Source organism: Melanerpes formicivorus, unplaced genomic scaffold, assembly GCF_026170545.1.
Source record: "Melanerpes formicivorus ecotype bairdi unplaced genomic scaffold, bMelFor1.0.p_v2 SCAF_424, whole genome shotgun sequence".
NCBI lineage: Eukaryota > Metazoa > Chordata > Aves > Piciformes > Picidae > Melanerpes > Melanerpes formicivorus.
In genome coordinates, this window is record NW_027142776.1 from 39,551 (window position 1) to 62,107 (window position 22,557).

At 59.6% G+C, this 22,557-nt stretch overlaps 1 protein-coding gene across 7 annotated transcripts; it reads right to left on the bottom strand.

Annotated features, from left to right (window-relative positions):
- Positions 1-767: 767 nt before the first annotated feature.
- On the bottom strand, positions 768-22,072 carry SLC39A14 (solute carrier family 39 member 14). Of its 7 annotated transcripts, none has more exons than XR_010992529.1 (11): positions 21,970-22,071; positions 19,110-19,178; positions 18,186-18,452; positions 17,898-18,084; positions 11,684-11,853; positions 10,494-10,616; positions 10,223-10,408; positions 9,450-9,657; positions 7,048-7,232; positions 4,644-5,920; positions 768-4,516 (listed from the first exon to the last, which is right to left on the bottom strand). XR_010992529.1 is itself a non-coding variant. In XM_068170551.1 (10 exons), the coding sequence occupies exons 3-10, from the start codon at positions 18,435-18,437 to the stop codon at positions 5,774-5,776; spliced, it is 1,458 nt and encodes a 485-aa protein (XP_068026652.1). In that variant the 5' UTR covers positions 18,438-18,452; positions 19,110-19,178; positions 21,970-22,072; the 3' UTR covers positions 768-5,773. The 7 variants fall into 7 exon arrangements, 2 of the variants coding, with proteins under 2 accessions (XP_068026652.1, XP_068026651.1); XR_010992531.1 differs by having other exon boundaries at positions 768-4,445; positions 4,543-5,920; XR_010992530.1 differs by having other exon boundaries at positions 768-4,402; positions 4,446-5,920.
- Positions 22,073-22,557: the final 485 nt, after the last annotated feature.

Genomic DNA, 22,557 nt, shown 5'->3' on the forward strand with positions numbered 1-22,557 from the left:
CCAGCCCTGGAAAAATCAGAGCTGGGAATGTGGGATTGCATCACCCAGATCAGGGCTGGGAATGTGGAATTGCAGCACCCAGCCCTGGAAAAATCAGAGCTGGGAATGTGGGATTGGATCACCCATCCCTGGATAGATCAGAGCTGGAAATGTGGGATTGCAGCTCCCAGCCCTGGAAAAATCAGAGCTGGGAATGTGGGATTGCAGCACCCAGATCAGGGCTGGGAATGTGGGATTGCAGCACCCAGCCATGGAAAAATCAGAGCTGGGAATGTGGGATTGCAACACCCAGATCAGGGCTGGGAATGTGGGATTGCATCATCCATCCCTGGAAACCAGGTCTGGAAATGTGGGATTGCATCATCCATCCCTGGAAATCAGGGCTGGAAAAGTGGGGATTGCATCATCCATCCCTGGAAACCAGGTCTGGAAATGTGGGATTGCATCATCCATCCCTGGATAGATCTGAGCTGGGAATGTGGGATTGCATCATCCATCCCTGGATAGATCTGAGCTGGGAATGTGAGATTGCATCATCCATCCCTGGAAATCAGGGCTGGAAAAGTGGGAATTGCATCACCCAAATCCCTTCAGCCTGGCTCAAACCCTTGCCCTTGGGGAAACAACTCCTGAGGCAGTGGAGCTCCCCCAGGCCTCTCCAGCCCCAGCGGTGGTGGCAGGGGGTGGCCGGAGCCTGCCTGCAGCCCTCCCTCCTTCCAGCACAGAGTTTGATCTGGTGATGGAATTTCACAAAGAACTCCAGAAGCCACAGGACATAAATTATGTTCTTTGTTCTCTCTTACAACACCTGAGTTATTGAAATACTGAGATGGGACTTGAGCTCCCAACTGGACGTGGGGAAGGGAAAGGTGGATGAAAAGCCATCACAAGTTCAACGTGGGTCACTTTCCCTCCTCCTCTTCCTCCTCCTCCTCCTCTTTGCCTGCCCCCATCCCTTCCCCAGTGGCAGGTACCAGCCTGCCTGAGCCAGGGGCAGGAGCTCTCTCCCCCCACAGCTCCAGTGAAGGGGGGGATCCCTCTCAGCAAGGAGCTTGGTTTCTCTGGGTTGCAGATTCCTCACAGTCAACACAATTGGCCAGAAACAGGGTTAAACTTGAGAGGAGGAGATGATGGACTCATGATCCTCACTGTGTGCCCAGCTGATGATGGACTCATGATCCTCACTGTGTGCCCAGCTGATGATGGGCTCATGGATCCTCACTGTGTGCCCAGATGATGGATTCATGATCCTCACTGTGTGCCCAGCTGATGATGGACTCATGATGCTCACTGTGTGCCCAGCTGATGATGGACTCATGGATCCTCACTGTGTGCCCAGATGATGATGGATTCATGATCCTCACTGTGTGCCCAGCTGATGATGGACTCATGATGCTCACTGTGTGCCCAGATGATGATGGATTCATGGATCCTCACTGTGTGCCCAGCTGATGATGGACTCATAGATCCTCACTGTGTGCCCAGCTGATGATGGACTCATGATGCTCACTGTGTGCCCAGATGATGATGGATTCATGGATCCTCACTGTGTGCCCAGCTGATGATGGACTCATGATGCTCACTGTGTGCCCAGATGATGATGGGCTCATGGATCCTCACTGTGTGCCCAGCTGATGATGGGCTCATGGATCCTCACTGTGCCCAGCTGATGATGGGCTCGTGGATCCTCACTGTGTGCCCAGATGATGATGGGCTCATGATCCTCACTGTGTGCCCAGATGATGATGGGCTCATGATCCTCACTGTGTGCCCAGCTGATGATGGACTCGTGGATCCTCACTGTGTGCCCAGCTGATGATGGACTCGTGGATCCTCACTGTGTGCCCAGATGATGATGGGCTCATGATCCTCACTGTGTGCCCAGATGATGATGGGCTCATGATCCTCACTGTGTGCCCAGATGATGATGGGCTCATGATCCTCACTGTGTGCCCAGCTGATGATGGACTCGTGGATCCTCACTGTGTGCCCAGCTGATGATGGACTCGTGGATCCTCACTGTGTGCCCAGCTGATGATGGGCTCATGGATCCTCACTGTGTGCCCAGATGATGATGGGCTCATGATCCTCACTGTGTGCCCAGATGATGATGGGCTCATGATCCTCACTGTGTGCCCAGATGATGATGGGCTCATGGATCCTCACTGTGTGCCCAGCTGATGATGGATTCATGATCCTCACTGTGTGCCCAGCTGATGATGGACTCATGATCCTCACTGTGAGCCCAGATGCTGGACTCATGATCCTCATGGTGTGCTGAGAAGACAACAGACTCATGATCTCCACACTGTGCCAAGAAGACAATGGAGCCATGACTTCCACCATGTGCCAGAGGCCCTGTACCAGCCCTGAGGGAGCCAAACCTTGGTCCTTGCCCTGTTTCCAGCTCCTGGGGACACACAGGACCTCCCAGGCATGGCCTGCAAGCACCTCACAGTGCCCAGGGGACACACAAGATTCCCACCCTGCCCCCTCCAACGCAGAGGCTTCCCCCTCTGTGTGCACCACTGAGCCTCTCCTGCCAGCCAGGACGTGGCCCTGGCAGGGCACAGCTGCCCTCTGCCCTGTGGAGAGCTGCCAGCCCCGTGGTGTTTGCCAAGCACCTCCCTGGGACAGAGGTGAGGGCACAGCCACCCTGCAGAGGCCTCAGACTTTCCACATCAGCTTGGTCAGATGGGGCTGCAGCTCCCTGGAGCAGGGAAAAGGAATTTCCAGCACCGCTTCCCTGAGCAATTAAGCAGCACCAGGTGCTGCAGGGGTGGCTGGCTGCCCAAGCCAGGGCAGACCAGGCTGCTTCAAGGTGGTTCTGTCCCACAGACCAGCCACAGAGGGAAGGGGGACTTCATGATGCCCATCTCTCCTGGAAGGCATCACCACTGGCATCAAGCACCCTTCTGGGTTGAGAGGTGCTCCCAGGAGGGCTCCCTGCTCCTCAGAGTGCTGACATTTAACCTTCTGGGTTCAGGACAAAGCCAACAACCTCCTGGGTGCCAGGGGGACAAAGTCAATGCCTGGCTCAGCCAAAGCCACCTAGAGTGGAGCTGCTGATCCCTGAGGGTATTGGCAGTGCCAACAGGCAGAGACCTAGGGACTCGGTGCCAGCTGTCAGGAGTCTAAGAGGAACATCATCTCCATGGGACCTAAGGCAAGTTAGGAACTACAGTGAGGAATCAAAGCAGGGGACAGCACTCCTGGGTGGTGCTGAGGGTCACTTGTCCCTCTTGGCACGGGCAGGAGAAGTCCCTGGTGCAGCCTCCACCTGTGTGTGTGTGTGGACAGGAGTGGGCAAGCCCAGCTCCAGCCCCTGGAGCCGAACAGCATCAAGCTGAGGTGGCAGGATGGCCACCACCCCATCACAGGTGGGGAGCCAGGGCAGACACAACCCTGCCCCTGCCACCAAAGCACCTCCCAAAGCCACCTCTGCCACTCCTCCAGCCCCAGCCACCAGGCTGAGCTGCCGGTGGTCAGCGTGGCCACCAAGCCCCCAGCTCCTGGGTGCAGGATTAAGGGTTTGGGGAGAGGAGAAGGGGGTGCAAGGGAACCTCAAGTGACAGGGGTGGGGTGGGCAACACTATCAATATGATAAGAGGTCAATTCACCTAGTGAATCAGGGGAGCAGAGCTGGCAGCTGCCTGCTCACACCCTTCTCTGGCTGCTCCCCCAGGCTGGAGACATTCAGCAACCTGAAGAGCTTCACAGTCTCTTGGTTTGGTTAAAAACAACTCCCTCCCCCCACACCCCCTGCTCCCTCCCCCCTCCCTGAACCTCAGCAGCAGCAGAGCTCAGACTCTGGTGTCTGTTCCCCCCAGGGGCAGTGTGAGCTTGGTCACCCAGCTGGGGCATCCAGCTTGACCACCCACACCTTGGCCACCCACACCTTGGCCATCTAGCTTGACCACCCACCTTGGCCACCCTCACCTTGGCCATCTAGCTTGACCACCCACACCTTGGTCATCTAGCTTGACCACCCACACCTTGGCCATCTAGCTTGACCACCCACCTTGGCCACCCACACCTTGGCCATCTAGCTTGACCACCCACACCTTGGCCACCCACACCTTGGCAATCTAGCTTGACCACCCACACCTTGGTCATCTAGCTTGACCACCCACACCTTGGCCACCCACACCTTGGTCATCTAGCTTGACCACCCACACCTTGGCCATCTAGCTTGACCACCCACCTTGGCCACCCACACCTTGGCAATCTAGCTTGACCACCCACACCTTGGCCACCCACACCTTGGCAATCTAGCTTGACCACCCACACCTTGGCCACCCACACCTTGGTCATCTAGCTTGACCACCCACACCTTGGCCATCTAGCTTGACCACCCACCTTGGCCACCCACACCTTGGCCATCTAGCTTGACCACCCACACCTTGGCCACCCACACCTTGGCAATCTAGCTTGACCACCCACACCTTGGTCATCTAGCTTGACCACCCACACCTTGGCCACCCACACCTTGGTCATCTAGCTTGACCACCCACACCTTGGCCATCTAGCTTGACCACCCACCTTGGCCACCCACACCTTGGCAATCTAGCTTGACCACCCACACCTTGGCCACCCACACCTTGGCAATCTAGCTTGACCACCCACACCTTGGCCACCCACACCTTGGTCATCTAGCTTGACCACCCACACCTTGGCCACCCACACCTTGGTCATCTAGCTTGACCACCCACACCTTGGCCACCCACACCTTGGTCATCTAGCTTGACCACCCAGCTTGACCACCCACACCTTGGCCACCAGCTCCTGGCTGGGGCTTGCTGTGCCAGCTCTGCCCTTGCCCATGCTGCTCTGGTGCCCTTCTCAGCAGCATCACCACAAGACTGCCCTCACAGGAGAAAGGTGGTGATGTGTGTGTGGTGGGGGGGTGTTCCCCCCCTCCTCATCCAGCAGCAGGGACCTAAGGGAGGTCAGGACACCCTCCTGACCTTCTCCCCACGCCGCCCCTGGGTCGCTCTGGCCCTGGCCGGGTGCGGTTTGGTGTCCTCTGCTCCGAGTGGCGACACCCAGAATGTGCTTTCAAATTCAAACCCAAACCCACACCCACAAAGCCTCTCTTCACCCTGCACTTCTCAGGGCATTGTCCAGGCTGCCCAAGGGAACAAACCCAGCTGTGGCTCCAGGGATGTTTGTGAAGACACCAAGGATGATGCTCAAGCCGTGAGCTGTGCTCCTCAAGCCTGCCCAAAGGGCTGCGGCGCCGGACGCCTGCGGAGAGGCCTTCCTGAAGACGCCAGGGGTGATGCTCACACCATGAGCCAGGCTTCCTCTTCTTTGGTACCTCTCCATGCTTGGAGAGCACAGCTCCAAGGACTCCAGGAATCCAGGCAGGGTCTCTCCTGGTCTTTGCCCACCACACCCGAGGGGTCAGGAGGAGGAGGACGTCGCGTCCCAGCGCATCGCTCCGACGCGGCTGGAGAAGGTCCTGCCTCCCAGCTCCATCCTTCCTTCCCAGGAGATGCAAGGAGAGGAGGGATGTGAGACTTGGAGAAGAGGTCCTCTGCTCAGTTCAGTCTTAAAGCTGAGGTTGCCCCCTCAACCTTTAAACCAGAAGGAAAGGAAGTCTCTGGCAGAGCTTCTTCGTGCCGGCACAGGTACCGTCGGACGCTCGCAGCGGGGAAAGGAAAGGAAAACGAAAGCCCCAAAGCCAGGAATAGCCCTCCCCCCCCTCCCCCCAGGGAACAAACCAGCCCAGTGCAGCCAGCTGGAGCAGGGCTGGGAGCCAGGCTGGGTCCTAGCCGATCTGGATCTGGCCAGAGTACATGGTGAGCAGCACCATGATGGTGAAGCCCGTCAGCAGCCCCGCGTTCTGGATGCCGAAGGTGATGAGCGCGCTGCCGTTCTGCTCGTCCTCCCGGCTCACCTCGTTCATCTCAGGGAACTGCCACAGGCACACAAGGGGTTGGGAAAAGGCCCCCCAGGATCACCCAACCCAAGCAGCAACCCAGCACCACTGTGCCCCCCGAACCATGGCCCCAAGTGCCACGGCCACAGGTTTCTGGAATGCCTCCAGGGATGGTTCCTGAACCCCTCCGGGGCTGGGGACTCCACCACCTCCCTGGGCAGCCTCTGCCAAGCCCTCACCACCCTTGCAGCAAAGGAATTGTTCCTCATCTCCAACCTAAACCTCCCCTGGGGCAACTTGAGGTCATTGCCTCTCCTTCTATCACCTGAGACCAGGGAGAAGAGAGCAACCCCCAGCTGGCTCCAGCCTCCTTGCAGGGAGCTTCAGAGAGCCAGAAGCTCTCCCCTCAGCCTCCTTTGCCCCAGGCTCAGCACCCCCAGCTCCCTCAGCTCCTCTGAGAGAGCTGCTGGCAGAGCTCAGCCACAGGAGGTCGAGGGAGGTGATTCTGCCTCTCTCCTCTCCTCTGGGGAGACCTCCCCTGCAGCACTGTGTCCAGCTCTGGGGCCCCCAACACCAGAGGGACCTGGATGAGCTGGAGTGGGGCCAGGGGAGGCCATGAAGCTGATCAGAGGGCTGCAGAACCTCTGCTCTCTGGACAGGCTGAGAGGATGGGGGCTGCTCAGCCTGGAGAAGAGAAGGCTCCAGGGAGACCTCAGAGCAGCCTGAAGGAGGCTCCAGGAGAGCTGGGGAGGGACTTTTGCCAGGGGCTGGGAGTGCCAGGATGAGGGCAATGGCTGGGAGCTGGGAGAGGGCTCTCCACAACTCCCTGGAAGGAGGCTGGAGCCAGCTGGGGGTTAGGTCTCTTCTCCCTTGTGCCAAGGGACAGGACCAGAGGAAATGGCCTCAGGTTGCCCCGGGGCAGGTTGAGGTTGGCCCTGAGGAACAACTTTTTCCCTTTGAGGGCTGTCAAGGCCTGGCCCAGGCTGCCCAGGGCAGTGGTGCAGTCCCCACCCCTGGAGGGCTTTCAAAGCCCTGGAGCTGTGGTGCTGAGGGCCATGGTTTGGTGGTGCCCTGGCAGTGCTGGGCCAAGGCTTGGACTGGATGATCCTGAAGGTCTCTTCCAACCCACCCCAGCCCCTGACCCCCCTGACCCCAGCACTCACCATGTCAGCCAGGGCGATGTAGAGGAACATGCCCCCAGCCAGGGCAAAGATCCAGTTGGCAGAGAAGTGGCTGCCAGCCACGATGCCAAAGGCCAGGCCCAGGTAGCAGCAGCAGGCAGAGATGAAGTTGAAGAAGAGAGCCTGGCGGATGGTCATGCCGGCGTTCAGCAGGATCACAAAGTCCCCTGGCAGCAGAGCACAGGCTCCATCAGCAGGGAGCAGCCTGCCACGGGGCAGCCCACCAGGAGAAGAGCACAGGGAGGAGGAGGAAGGAGGCTGCCACTGAGAAGGGTGACCAGGAGAAGAGCACAGGGAGGAGGATGAGAAGGAAGGAGGCTGCTCCTGGGAAGAGTGATCATGACAAGAGGACAGAGAGGATGAGGAGGGAGGAGGGAGGAAGATGAGGAGGGAGGAAGATGAGGAGGGAGGAGGATGAGGAGGGAGGAGGATGAGGAGGGAGGAGGATGAGGAGGGAGGAGGATGAGGAGGGAGGAGGATGAGGAGGGAGGAGGATGAGGAGGGAGGAGGATGAGGAGGGAGGAGGATGAGGAGGGAGGAGGATGAGGAGGGAGGAGGATGAGGAGGGAGGAGGATGAGGAGGGAGGAGGATGAGGAGGGAGGAGGCTGCTACTGGGAAGGGTGATCATGAGAAGAGGACAGGGAGTGTGAGGAGGGAGGAGGCTGCCCCTGGACAGTGTGACCAAGGGAAGAGCACAGGGAGGATGAGGAAGGAGCAGCCAGCAGCACTGGGACAGCACCAAGCTGCCTATTTTGATCTCCTCCTTTTGCCCACAGCCAGGGGTGGGCACCCCCATGCCCACTGCCGCCCAGCACTGCCCACTGCCAGCCCAGGGACTTTGGCCCTTCCACCCCAGCCTGCTGCCAGCCTGCCCTGTCCCAAACCACTGAGCTGTTAGGTTGGGTTGGGTTTTGTTTGGCTTTTTCCTTCCCCCCCCCCCCCCCCTTCTTCAGATGTCTGCAGCTAAATTTAACTCTCCACCATCACATTACCTCAGTATTTTTAGAGCTGGGATTACTCAGTGTCATCTCCAGCCATGCCTTCCCCACCACCATCCCTCCCTGCTGCTGCCACCCCACAGTTGCCTTTCTCTTGACAAAGAAAGAGGAGCACCAAGGAGAACCTCAGGGTTGCACCCAAGGAGGGGCAGAGCCCTGAGCTCTGGGACAGGTTGCCCAGGGAGGTTGTGGAGGTGTTCAAGGGAAGGTTGCATCAGGCCTTAAGCAGGCTGGGCTGGGGGGAGGTGTCCCTGCCCATGGCAGGGGCTTGGGACTGCATGAGCTTTGAGGTCCCTTCCAAGCCAAACCTTTTAAGGCATCTAGGAACCTTTTCCCAAGGACTCATGGATCTAGATGGCCTTTAAGGTCCCTTCCAGCCCAAGCCTGTCCGTGAATCCACACATCTATGACTCTAGGAGCCCTTCCCCATGGTCTCATGGATCTAGATGGCCTTTTGGGTCCCTTCCAGCCCAAGCCTGTCCGTGAATCCACACATCTATGACTCTAGGAACCCTTCCCCATGGTCTCATGGATCTGGATGGCCTTTAAGGTCCCTTCCAGCCCAAACCAGTCCTTGAATCCATACACCTGACTCTAGGAACCTACTCCCAAGGATTCATGGATCTAGATGGCCTTTCAGGTCCCTTCCAACCCACCCCTGTCCATGAATCTATACATCTATGATTATAGGAACCCTTCCCCATGGTCTCATGCATCTAGATGGGCTTTCAGGTCCCTTCCAACCCAAACCAGTCCTTGAATCCATACACCTATGACTCTAGGAACCCTTCCCCAGATGGCCTTTCAGGTCCCTTCCAACTCAAACCTGTCCATGAACCCATACAGCTATGACTCTAGGAGCCCTTCCCCATGGTCTCATGGATCTAGATGGCCTTTAAGGTCCCTTCCAACCCAAACCAGTCCATGAATCCATACACCTATGACTCTAGGAACCCTTCCCCAGATGTCCTTTCAGGTTCCTTCCAGCCCAAACCAGTCCTTGAATCCATATACCTATGACTCTGGGAACCTATTCCCAAGGATTCATGGATCTAGATGTCCTTTCAGGTCCCAACTCAAACCAGTCCTTGAATCCATACCTCTATGACTCTAGGAGCCCTTCCCCATGGTCTCATGGATCTAGATGGCCTTTTGGGTCCCTTCCAACCCAAGCCTGTCCATGAATCCATACACCTATGACTCTAGGAACCTACTCCCAAGGACTCATGGATCTAGATGTCCTTTCAGGTCCCTTCCAGCCCACCCCTGTCCATGACTCCACACCTCTATGACCCTAGGAACCCTTCCCCGTGGCTTCGTGCACCTAGGTGGCCTTTCGGGTCCCTTCCAACCCCATGCCCTGCCTCTGGGGCTCTGGGGCTCACCCAGCTCGTGGGGGAACTCCTCACAGAGGATGGCCACCGAGGTGCTGATGCCTTGGAAGACAGAGACAGTGAAGGAGGCTCCGATGGCCAGGCCGTCGATGAAGTTGTGGAGGCCGTCGCTGAGGGTGATCATCCAGGCCAGGGTCCCGATGTCCGAGTAGCGAACCTCCTTCAGCCAGTAGCAGGCACTCTGGGAGGCCTGAAGGTCCTGCCACAGCAGCCCAGGAGCAGGGCATCAGCACCCACCTGCTCCAAAGAGGGCTGTCCTGCTCCCTCCACCCTCCCCACCCCCACCCACACGAGGTGGGAGCGACGGTCTGCTGGAGGGTTGGCTCCACAGGGGGATCTGGGATGGATGGGATGAGCTTCACCAAGGCCAAGGGCTGGGGGCCTGTGCTTGGGGCACAAACAACCCCAGGGAGGCTCCAAGGTTGGGGCAGAGTGGCTGGAAACAGGGAAGGACCTGGGGGTGTTGGTTGACAGCAGCTGAATATAAGCCAGGGGGGTGCCCAGATGGCCACCAGCAGCCTGGAGCAGCAATGGTGTGGGCAGCAGGAGCAGGGCAGGGATGGTGCCCCTAAGCTGGGCACTGCTGAGGCCACAGCTTGAGTGCTGGGGTCAGTTCTGGGCTTCTTACTCCAAGAAGGACATTGAGGAGCTGGAGCAGGGCCAGGGAAGGGCAACAAAGCTGGGGAAGGGTCTGGAGAACAGGGCTGGGGAGGAGCAGCTGAGGGAGCTGGGAGAAAAGGAGGCTGAGGGGAGACCTCACTCACCTGGACAGAGAGGGAGCCAACCACAACCTTCTCATCCCCAGGGGGGCTCTTGCACTCCAGCTCACTGGCTCTGGGGGGGATCATGTGGTCCATGTCCCCGTTCTGCAGCTTCTCAGTCACTCCCTCCTCCTGGTCCTTCTTGGATGGCAGAGCCTCAGGGCCATAGTGGCTGTGTCCATGGTGATGCTGTGGGCCAGGGAGGCATTCAGGACCAGGGGTCAGCCACATCTGCCAGCTCTGCTGTTTCCCACCCCACCCTGGGCAACCTCACCTGGTCCTTCTGCTTCAGGAGCATCTTCAGGATCTTCTCTGTGAAGAAGAAGAGGTAGAAGCCCCCAAACACCACAGCAGATTTGGACACATAATAATCTTCTTGAGGGTTGAAGCCAAAGGCCTGCAGGTGAGAGGGGACAAGTGACAGGCCCCAGGGACAGCCTCCAGCCACATCCTTCCTCTGCTCCTGCCACTTCTGGGGCACCTCTGCTGCTTCCTGACCTCTCTCTCCCTCTCTAAGCTCAGAACAAAAGACCCTTTCCTGCACCTTTCTGCTCCTTCTCTGCCCCAGCCAAGCCAGCTGTGCCCCAAGGGCATCAGATCCAGCACCCACCACGGGGCAGGGATGCCAAGAAGCAGGCTTAAAGCATCTCTACTGCCTTGGCCCAAGGGGGAGCCCTGCCTGAGGGGCTGAAAGGGGCAAACATTGGAAATCTTCTGCTTGAAGCATGCTGGAGGAGGTTGCAGTGAGGTTGGGGAAGTTGGTCTCCTCTGTAGGACCAGGTGATAGGAGGAGAGGAAATGACCTTGATGATCTTGAAGGTCTTTTCCAACCTGGTCTATTCTATTCTATTCTATTCTATTCTATTCTATTCTATTCTATTCTATTCTATTCTATTCTACCCTGCCCTCTCCTCTCCTCTCCTGCCCTCTCCTCTCTTCTCCTCTCCTCTCCTGCCCTCTCCTCTCTTCTCCTCTCCTCTCCTCCCCCCAGGGGAGGTTTAGGTTGGGAGATGAGGAACACTCTCTTTGCTGCCAGAGTGGTGAGGGATTGGCACAGGCTGCTGCCCAGGGGGGGTGGTGGAGTCCCCAGCCCTGAAGGGGGTTAGAACCCTGTGGCCATGGCACTTGGGGCTGTGGTTTGGTGGCCCTGGTGGGGTGGGGGTTGCTGGTTGGACTGGATGACCTCAGAGGTCTTGTCCAACCACCATACAAACCCCCCAGACAAACCCCAAAGCAAACCAGTTCTGTGCTTCTGTGAAGCTCTGCCTTGGGGAGTTGTCCTTCCAGAGGAGGCTGAGCCAAGAGAAGGTTGAGCCAGCAGCTCCGAGCGGTCCCCAGCGGCTCCCAGCCTCCGCAGCTCGCTCTCCGTTCCCCTTCTCCACACCAGAGGTGGAGAGAGAGAGACAAAAAACCAGCCCCCAGGAGAGGAGAAGCAAAGGAGAGAGGCAGCAGCCCTCACCCTACCTCGGGGATGAGCTGGAAGAGGGCGTTGGAGTAGAGAGTTCCAATCGCCAGAGCTATGAAGTAGAGGAGCAGCCGCTTGTAAAAGGTCTTCTTCATGAAGGGCACCACGCTGGCTCCCACCAGCGAGCAGAGCGAGATGACTGTCACACAGAGCAGCCCAAACCCCCACACTGGGCCCACCCACCCCGGGCAGCAGGGCAGGGGCAGGGCAGCAACGGCAGGGACAGCGATCCACGCCCAGGGGAAAGAGACAGAGAGGAGAGAGAGGGAGGGAGGGAGAGAGAGAAGAGGACATCCATTAGTGATTGCTGCTTCATTCTCCATCACTTCAAGAGGGTGAACCTGGTGCTGGGTGGCTTTGGGAACAGCACTTGGGGGGGTGGGAGGTGTCCCTGCCCATGGCAGGGGGGTTGGAACTGGATGGTCCTCAAGATCCTTTCCAATGCATTCTATGGACCTCTGAATTTGGGATCCTGCCCCTGGCAGGGGGCTGGAACTAGATGGTCCTTAAGATCCTTTCCAACCCATTCTCTGGACCTCTGAATTTGGGACCCTGTCCATGGCAGAGGGTTGGAACTGGATGGTCCTCAAGATCCTTTCCAATGCATTCCATGGACCTTTGATTTTGGGACCCTGCCCATGGCAGGATGGTCTTTAAGATCCTTTCCAACCCATTCTCTGGACCTTTGAATTTAGGACCCTGTCCATGGCAGGATGTCTTTAAGATCCTTTCCAAGCCATTCTATGGACCTCTGAATTTGGGATCCTGCCCATGGCAGGGGGTTGGAACTGGATGGTCCTCAAGATCCTTTCCAACCCATTCTCTGGACCTCTGAATTTGGGACCCTGCCCCTGGCAGGATGGTCATTAAGATCCCTTCCAACCCTGGGAAGGATCAGAGGACTCCTTGCTGTGGAGCCCTCCCTTGGAGCAAGCAGCTCTGGGTTGGAGGCTGAGTTTTTGGCAGCCAGGCTGTTCTGAGAGCCACTTCTGCTCCTCAGGCCCTCGGTGGGGACATGAGGTGGCTCTTCCAATGCCACAGAGCACCAAGGTTTCTCACCCCTCAACAAGATCATCTCATCCCCTCCATCCTCACCCTGCAGGATGCTCCAAGTGGTGGTGAGGATGGAGAGGACACAAAGACAATTCAGCTCCTGCCAGAGCAGGAGGCTCAGGCACTTGGGCTTCATCTCCAGCAAATGAAAGGCACAGCTCTGGAGTTGAGAAAGAGCCTTGGAGAAAGATCTGCCTTGGCTCATGGTCCTGAAAGATGGAATTTGAGGCTGGGTTCTATGGATTGGAGAAGCTTGGACCCAGCTCAGCCTCCTAAAACATGGAATTTGGATTCTATGGATTGGAGAAGCTTGGACCCAGCTCAGCCTCCTCAGACATGGAATTTGAGGCTGGGTTCTATGGATTGGAGAAGCCTGGACCCAGCTCAGCCTCCTTAAACATGGAATTTGAGGCTGGATTCTATGGATTGGAGAAGCCTGGACCCAGCTCAGCCTCCTAAAACATGGAATTTGAGGCTGGGTTCTACGGATTAGAGAAGCTTGGATCCAGCTTAGCCTCCTTAAACATGGAATTTAAGGCTGGGTTCTATGGATTGGAGAAGCTTGGACCCAGCTCAGCCTCCTCAGACATGGAATTTAAGGCTGGATTCTAGGATTCCATGGATTGGAGAAGCTTGGATCCAGCTTAGCCTCCTAAAACATGGAATTTGAAGCTGGATTCTGTGGATTGGAGAAGCTTGGACCCAGCTCAGCCTCCTCAGACATGGAATTTGAGGCTGGATTCTATGGATTGGAGAAGCCTGGACCCAGCTCAGCCTCCTTAAACATGGAATTTGAGGCTGGATTCTATGGATTGGAGAAGCCTGGACCCAGCTCAGCCTCCTTAAACATGGAATTTCAGGCTGGGTTCTATGGATTGGAGAAGCTTGGACCCAGCTCAGCCTCCTCAGACATGGAATTTGAGGCTGGATTCTATGGATTGGAGAAGCCTGGACCCAGCTCAGCCTCCTTAAACATGGAATTTCAGGCTGGGTTCTATGGATTGGAGAAGCTTGGACCCAGCTCAGCCTCCTTAAACATGGAATTTGAGGCTGGATTCTATGGATTGGAGAAGCCTGGACCCAGCTCAGCCTCCTCAGACATGGAATTTAAGGCTGGATTCTAGGATTCTATGGATTGGAGAAGCTTGGACCCAGCTCAGCATCAGCCCAGAAGCCACAAAGACTGTGTGAAGCCACCTGGCTGGGAGCTGGGGTGGCAGAGCCTGGCTCAGAGGGGGCTGAGCCTCGCACAGAGGGGGCTGAGCCCGGCTCAGAGGGGTCCAGCTTGGGTGCAGCCATCCAACTCCAGAGCTGTTTAATTAGCAGACAATTAATCGGCGCCGTATCTGCCGCTCCCGTCGGAGCACCAGGAAACCTCAGCTCCCCCTCAACCCTTGGTGGGGGGAACAGCCCCTGGACATCAGGGAGGGAAAGAAAAGGCAATGAAAACACTCATCTGTGTGTGTGGGGTGGGGGGAATGGACTGGGCAGGGAGGTGGTGGAGCCACCACGCTTGGAGGCCTTCAAACCCCATCCAGATGTGGCTCTTGAGGACATGGCCTGGTGGTGTGGGCTTGATGGTTGGCCTGGATATGATCTCCCAGGCTTTAATCCAGCCCAAGCAATTCCATCACTCCATTTGTTTCCACCAGCAAGGAGCTGTCCTTTGTGCTCTGACATTCCTCTGTCCTTTGTGCTCTGACATTCCTCTGTCCTTTGTGCTCTGACATTCCTCCACCTCAGCACCAGAGGGCTTTCCATCCAGCTCAGCACCTTGGTGGGCTCAGAGCTGAGCAGCTCTACAGGAATCAAGGCTGAGCACATCCCACCAAGGGATTAAAAACCCCTTGGGAAGCAGCCACAGCCCGCAGGGCAGGAGCAAAGAGCTTCTTCCCAGTGAGGCTGGGGAGACACTGGAACAGGTTGCCTAGGGAGGTTGGGGATGCTCCCTCCCTGGAGCACATCCCACCAAGGGATAAAAATCCCTTGGGAAGCAGCCACAGAACATGGGGCAGGAGCAAACAGCTTCCCAGTGAGGCTGGGGAGGCACTAGAACAGGTTGCCCAGGGATGTCCCCTCCCTGGAGGTGTTTAAGGCCAGGTTGGATGAGACCCTGAGCAACCAGGGCTGGTGGGAGGTGTCCCTGCCCATGGCAGGGGGTTGGAACTGGATGATCTTTAATGTCCCTTCCAACCCAACCCATTCTATAGGTCTCTGAATGTGGGGCCCAGCCCATGGCAGGGGTTGGAAATGGATGAGCTTTAAGGTCCCTTCCAACCCATTCTATAGGTCTCTGAATGTGGGATCCTGCCCATGGCAGGGGGTTGGAACTGGGTGGTCTTGAAGGTCCCTTCCAACCCAACCTGTTCTATAGATCTCTGAATGTGGGACCCAGCCCATGGCAGGGGGTTGGAACTGGGTGGTCTTGAAGGTCCCTTCCAACCCAACTGAATGTGGGACCCAGCCCATGGCAGGGGTTGGAAATGGATGAGCTTTAAGGTCCCTTCCAACCCATTCTATAGGTCTCTGAATGTGGGACCCAGCCCATGGCAGGGGGTTGGATCTGGGTGGTCTCGAAGGTCCCTTCCAACCCAACCTGTTCTCTGGATCTCTGAATGTGGGCCCCTGCCCACGACTCTCCCAGCCCTCAGAGCTGAAGGACTTGGTCTCTTCAAGCTGCCTGCACACTCCAGAGGGTTTCCTGGTGCTCACAGTGTGCCTTGTGTGAGCCTGGGCAGGGGGAGAGGTGGGGGAGGAGGGGAAGGCAAGAAAAAGCCCTGCAGAGACCCTTGAGCCAAGCCCTCAGCCTCGGGGGGAAGGGGTGGGAGGTGTGTGGGGGGGGACAGGTTGGAGGACAACAAGAACAAAAAAACCCCAGACAACCAAGAGAGAGAGGATGGCCCCAGAGGAGCTGCTGCCCTTGGGGAGGTGGGAGGGGAGAGGCAGGGACCGTCTACCACACCTCTGGGATGAGCTGGAGGAGCGCGGTAGAGAGCAGCGTGCCGATGGAGAGCGCGATGAAAAAGGTGAGGACCCGGCTGAAAAAGGTCCTCTGGGCACACGGGACGATGAAGACTCCGAGCAGGGAGGCCACGTTAATCATGGACACACTGAGAAAACCAAAGCCCCACACTGTGGAACGAGAACAGCTGCGTTCAGTGGCGGCGGTTCCCCTGCCTGCCTTCCCCGCGGGAGGGCGGCGGAAAGCGGCGGCCCCAGAGAGAGAGGAGAGGGGAGGGGGAGGAGATTGATCCTCATGGCCAATATCGACCTGCCCCGGGGCAACCTGAGGCCATTTCCTCTGGTCCTGTCCCTTGGCACAAGGGAGAAGAGACCTAACCCCCAGCTGGCTCCAGCCTCCTTCCAGGGAGTTGTGGAGAGCCCTCTCCCAGCTCCCAGCCATTGCCCTCATCCTGGCACTCCCAGCCCCTGGCAAAAGTCCCTCCCCAGCTCTCCTGGAGCCTCCTTCAGGCTGCTCTGAGGTCTCCCTGGAGCCTTCTCTTCTCCAGGCTGAGCAGCCCCCATCCTCTCAGCCTGTCCACAGAGTAGAGGTTCTGCAGCCCTCTGATCAGCTTCATGGCCTCCCCTGGCCCCACTCCAGCTCATCCAGGTCCCTCTGGTGTTGGGGGCCCCAGAGCTGGACACAGTGCTGCAGGGGAGGTCTCCCCAGAGGAGAGGAGAGAGGCAGAATCACCTCCCTCGACCTCCTGTGGCTGAGCTCTGCCAGCAGCTCTCTCAGAGCAGCTGAGGGAGCTGGGGGTGCTGAGCCTGGAGCAAAGGAGGCTGAGGGGAGACCTTCTGGCTCTCTGCAGCTCCCTGCAAGGAGGCTGGAGCCAGCTGGGGGTTGCTCTCTTCTCCCTGGTCTCAGGTGATAGAAGGAGAGGCAATGACCTCAAGTTGCCCCAGGGGAGGTTTAGGTTGGAGATGAGGAACAATTCCATTGCTGCAAGGGTGGTGAGGGCTTGGCACAGGCTGCCCAGGGAGGTGGTGGAGTCCCCAGCCCTGGAGGGGTTCAAGAAACCTGTGGCCATGGCAGCTGGGGCCAGGGTTTGGTGGCCCTGGTGGGGTTGGGTTGAAGATTGGACTGGATGATCTCAGAGAGCTTTTCCCTACCCAACCCATTCTGTGCCTCTGTGAGAAGAAACAAAGGGCCAGGCCCTGCTGAGGCTCTCAGTGCAGGGGGGAGGGAAAGGTCACAAAATCCCAGCTCCAGGCAGGTGGGAAAAGGTTGGCTCTGGATTTAGACCCTCCACACTGCAGCACCTCTCCCTGCCTCCAGCTGCCTCAGCTGTGACAGAAACCAGCAGTGGTGCTGCAGGGCAGGCAGGAAGGCTTGACCCCAAGGCTGGGCCTTGGAGCAGATGGTCCTTGGGGACTCCTCCAACCTGGCATTCCACAGCTCTGGGAAGGAAGCCACCAGCTGACTTGGAATTGGGTTTTCCCAGCCCAGTGCTGGGCTCAGGGCAGCTGCTCCAAGGCTTGGGGAATCCTCAGGATCTGGATGTGTGGAAGCTCATTTAAGCATCCTGGAGGCCAGCAGACCCTTGTGATAGGAGGAGGTGGAATGGATTGAAGCTCAAGGAGGGGAGATGGAGGCTGGAGATGAGGAAGAAAATCTTCCCAGTGAGGGTGGGGAGACACTGGCACAGGTTGCCCAGGGAGGCTGTGGATCTCCCCTCCCTGGAGGTGTTCAAGGCCAGGCTGGATGAGACCTTGAGCAAGCTGGGGCTGGTGGGAGGTGTCCCTGCCCATGGCAGGGGGGGTTGGAACTGGATGAGCTTTGAGGTCCCTTTCAACCCAACCCATTCTGTGGTTCTGTGCAAGCTGCCAATTCAGCCCTTTCCCAGGCACAGGGACACACAGCAAAGGTCCCAGCATCATCATCCTCCATCATCATCATCCAGCCACCCCAGAGATCTGGGATGCCCAAGCTGCAGCGTGTGCCAGTGGGACAAAAGGAGAGTGCCAGGCACAAAGCACCCTGAGGCAAACCCATCAGCTGCCTCCTCCCATCTCTGCCCTGGAGCTGGGAAGAGGAGGGGGAGCTGGGAAGAGGAGGGGGAGCTGGGAAGAGGGAGTTGGTTGCCCTGCAGGTCCTGGGGGTGCTTCACGTGCCCAAGCTCCGTGCAGTGCTCGTCCCCACCCTGGCTCCTTGCTCACCTTCAGCTGAGCTGGGCCTGGTCTCCTCTGTCTGCTCATTCTCCTCATTCTCCAGGTTCTCAGAGGCACAGGCCCCTGTCTCCAGCTGCTGCAGGATGGTAGGGCAGAACTCCTTGAACTCGCTGTGCCCCAGGGCAGAGCCCTGGCTCAGGTTGTGGATGGCGAAGAGCTCGGCGGAGCTGAAGCACTGCGGGGGGGGGAGACCAGGAGGTGCCATGAGACCCCCAGCTCTGCCAAGGGGCACTGCCAATGGGGCAGGGGGGGGGTCCTGCAGGGCCCCTGCCTTACCCTGGAGAGGTTGAGGCGGTGCTGGGAGCTGTTGGCACGTCCCACTCCCACGTCCAGGTGGTTGAGCAGAGCCTTGAGCTGCTTCAGGCTCAGGCTTTGGCTCTCTCCGTAGCGCTGGAGGAGGTCCTGCAGGAAGGAGGCTGCAGAGAGCTGCGGTCCTGTGCCACCCCAGGTGCCCTCCACCCGTGGGCAGGAGGAAAGGAAGAGAAGCAGGAGCAGGCAGCAGCCCTGCAGGGCTGGCATGGGCATCATGGTGTCTCAGGGGTGCTGGAAGAGAAGCCACACAGCTGCCATCAGCTTCAGCAGAGCCAGCAGGGCTGACTGCTCCCAGGGGAGCCCCAGGCTGGAGGGGAAGCACAGAGCTTTGTGCTGTGAGCACCCCCGGGGGGACCTGACAGCCAAAGAGCAACCAAGCTGGGGAAGGGTCTGCAGAACAGGGCTGGGGAGGAGCAGCTGAGGGAGCTGGGGGTGTTCAGCCTGGAGCAAAGGAGGCTGAGGGAGACCTCACTGCTCTCTGCAGCTCCCTGAAAGGAGACTGGAGTCAGGTGGGGGTTGGTCTCTTCTCCCTTGTGACAAGGGACAGGACAAAAGGAAACAGCCTCAGGTTGCCCCAGAGTAGGTTCAGGTTGGCCATGAGGAACAATTTCTGCCCCTGGAGGGTTGTCCAAACCTGCCCCAGGCTGCCCAGGGCAGTGGTGCAGTCCCCATCCCTGGAGGGCTTCCAAAGCTGTGGAGATGTGGTGCTGAGGGCCATGGTTTAGTGGTGCCCTGGCACTGCTGGGGTAAGGCTTGGACTCCATGAGCTGAGAGGTCTCTTCCAACCAAAACAACTCCATCATCTCCCCCCAGGCACCACCAGCCCAGCCACTGCCCTCCCCACCCTGACCCAACCCCTGCCAGCAGCTCCCCAAGCCCCCTGCTCACCGTGCGCCAAGGGGTGGGGAGGCTGCCAGGCTCCCGGGGGCTCTCCAGCTCCACAGCCGCTGGGGATGCCTGGGGAAGAGCAGCCAGAGGTCAGGAAGCTGGCAGAGATGCCACACACAGCCCTGCCCCAGCAGCACTGCCAGCAGACCCCGGCAGCAGCAGCGAGTTTGGGGCTCTGCAGGGCGAAGATGTCACAGGGCAGCCCCCGGCCACACCACCGCCTTGGTGCCACCCAGCGCTGGGGCACACTCCCCTTGGGGACCTCTGCCAGCCCACAGCAGGGCTGGGAGGACACTGGAGCCCGGGGGCCAGAGGTGGCACTGCCACGAGGTTATATTTTAACCACCATAATCCCCAACAGCCCTGGCACCTGCCCAGCCAGCCTCCCCACGGCCTGCCCGGCACCAGGCCTTGCCCTTCCCTGCTCCTTCCCCTGCCCTGCCAGCAGTCAATAAAACCAGGGTGGCACAGACTCGGGGGTGAACTGGGGTTCACCCATCAGCACCCACTGGGTGCAAGGGAAGGAGCCTGAGGTGGAGAGTGGCAGGTCGGGCACGACCCACACGTCCGCCCTGGGCAGTGCCCAGGAGCCTGAGCTGCTGCCCTGGGGCCAAAGAAGCAAGTGGGAAAGTTGGGATTCAGAAGGAGAGAGGGAGGAGAAGAGAGGTGGTGAAGAAATCCTTGTGCCCAGCAGCCAGCCTGGTGCCTACCCACGGCTGGGGCACAGCCAGCCTGCTGGTTTCGCCTGCCCGAGGGATGCAGTTGGCAGCCCCAGGATGGTTCCTGCAGCGTGGAGCATGTGGAGCCTCACCCAGCCCAGCTCTGCCCTGGCCCTGGCCCTCTCAGCCTGGCCTTGGCACTGCCACCCTGGCCCTGGCCCTCTCAGCCTGGCCTTGGCACTGCCACCCTGGCTCTGGCCTTGGCTCTGCCACCCTGGCCGTGGGTCACCCTCCCACTGCCCACTCTGGCATCTCCCCAGGCTCACCCCTGGCTGACAGCTTCCAGACTCAGCTCTCCTCCAAACCCAAGACATTTTTGAAGCTTGGCCAAGCAATTGTTCTGCAAATAGCCCTGGGCTGGCCTTGGGAGGCAGGGGGGGATGAGGATGAGCCTGGCAGGACCCTCTCCCTCCTGCCAGGACCCTCTCCCTCCTGCCAGGACCCTCTCCCTTCTGCCAGGACCCGGCTTCCCCCCCTCCAGGCCCCCACATTCCAGCAGGTTTTACCAGCTTACCACCACTTTGGGAGCTTTGTTCTCCAGGAGAGCACAGCCTTGGGAGGCTTCAGCCTCCTCCTGCCAGGGCTTAGCTCAGATCCTTTGGCTTTAACCCTTTCTCCACCCCAAACACGGGGGAAGGAGCTCAGGTGCTGCCAGCACCCTGCCGGGTCAGGGGGGGACCCAGGGCACCCCTCCAGCATCCCCCCAGCGAAAGTCAGGCATCACCTTCTGCCTCCCCCCCTCCCCAAACCCAGATGGATCCTCCCTTGGCAAGGCCTTGGTGACTCCCACAGGGCACACAGGGGCTGGCACACCGCCCAAGGTGACAAAAAGCTTGCCCCGGTGGCACCGCAGCCCAGGGTGCCTTTGCCTCTCTCTCTGTGCCAGCTAAGCGCTTCCCACATCCCTCCCCCGGCCCGGAGCCATCCAGCCCGGCGCCATCCAGCCCGGCACGCAGGGGCGGCCAGCAGCCCGGGCACGCAGCCCCTTCCCATGCCAGGGCACACAGCCCCTTCCCATGCCAGGGCACACAGCCCCTTCCCGTGCCAGGGCACACAGCCCCTTCCCATGCCAGGGCACACAGCCCCTTCCAGCGCCCGGGCACGCAGGGACGGCCAGCAGCCCGGGCACGCAGGGACGGCCAGCAGCCCGGGCACGCAGCCCCTTCCCGTGCCAGGGCACACAGCCCCTTCCCGTGCCCAGGCACGCAGCCCCTTCCCATGCCAGGGCACGCAGCCCCTTCCCGCGCCTGGGCACGCAGCCCCTTCCCGTGCCAGGGCACACAGCCCCTTCCCGCGCCTGGGCACGCAGCCCCTTCCCGTGCCAGGGCACGCAGCCCCTTCCAGAGCCCAGGCACGCAGCCCCTTCCCATGCCAGGGTACACAGCCCCTTCCCGCGCCCGGGCACGCAGCCCCTTCCCATGCCAGGGTACACAGCCCCTTCCCGCGCCCGGGCACGCAGCCCCTTCCCATGCCAGGGCACACAGCCCCTTCCCGCGCCCGGGCACGCAGCCCCTTCCCATGCCAGGGCACGCAGCCCCTTCCCGCGCCCGGGCACGCAGCCCCTTCCCATGCCAGGGCACGCAGCCCCTTCCCGCGCCCGGGCACGCAGCCCCTTCCAGCGCCCGAAGTGCCGCCGGGGGCTGTCCCCACACCGGGCACTGTTCCCACACCGGGCACGGCGGGGACGGGGAAAACCAAATCAGCCCTCAACTCCTCCCCAGCTCCAAACAAAAACCACGCAGGAAGCACTCGGGAGGCAGAGCCGGGATGAGGTTCGAACCCAGTCGGAATTGCTCAAGGGTTTTAGGGCTGAAATGAGGTAGAGGAGCTGCTCCCCTCCCTCAGGAAGAGAGCAGCCTGGGGGTCCCGGACCTCCCCCCCGCCCCCAACCCCAACCCCTACAAGCAACTCGTAGCAGGGCAGGAAGATGCCCAACAATCCCCAGGGGCAACGAGGAGCCGCAGGGAACACCCCAGGGGTACAGCCCTTAGCTGCGGGCTCTGTATCCCCACCGGCAGCCGAGTGGGACTCGACCAACCCCCCCGGCCCCGGCCCCGGTCCCTCTCCCGAGCCCCCTGCCCGCTGCCGTCAAGGGCATCCTGCGCCCGGCCAGGTCCCGCAGGGCCCCGCGCCTGACCTACTTTTATCTGTCGCCGCCACCGGGACAGGGCCGAGGGAACCAACAACCTCTGTGCCACGCCGAGGGGGGATGGATGCCCAGGAGGACATCCCACGGGGACGTGCCCAGGAGCCATGCCCAGCATGGAGGTGGCAGGGCCAGGAAAAACTCCCCCCCCCCCCCCCCCCCCCCCAGCTCCCTCCCCTTCTCCCTCCCCTCTCTGCCTTTTTGTTTTGCCTTCCCACATCCCCTGGGTTTGCTTCCCGGAGCTGATCGATCCCGATTGCAAACCAACCACCCCCCCCCCGCCCCCCACCCCCGCTTCTCCAACCCCCATTCCAAGCGGGAAGGTGACGCTGGCAAAGCCCAGCCCTGGCCCCAGCCCCGCGCCAAAGGCTTCCCGAAATCCCTCAATGGCACAAACCTGCGGGGGGGGGGGCACCGAGGGGGGGCAGCCAAAACCTCATCGGTCAACAACTTCCCCCCCGCCATCCCTATAACCTTCCAGGGTGGTTGGCACCAATGATCCCAACTTCCTTCCGGAGCAGAAGCTGCTCCACGTGTCTGGCACAGAGGGCAGGAGGGCTGTCCGTGCCCGGGAGGGGATCGA

Excerpts from the sequence above, each read along its gene's own strand:
- SLC39A14 (XM_068170551.1), bottom strand. The coding sequence starts at position 18,437 with ATGATGCCCATGCCAGCCCTGCAGGGCTGCTGCCTGCTCCTGCTTCTC. Across the intron at positions 18,085-18,185 it reads ACCGCCTCAACCTCTCCAGG|TGCTTCAGCTCCGCCGAGCT; the intron begins GTAAGGCAGGGG and ends CCCCCCCCGCAG. Across the intron at positions 9,658-10,222 it reads TTGGCTCCCTCTCTGTCCAG|GACCTTCAGGCCTCCCAGAG; the intron begins GTGAGTGAGGTC and ends CTGCTGTGGCAG.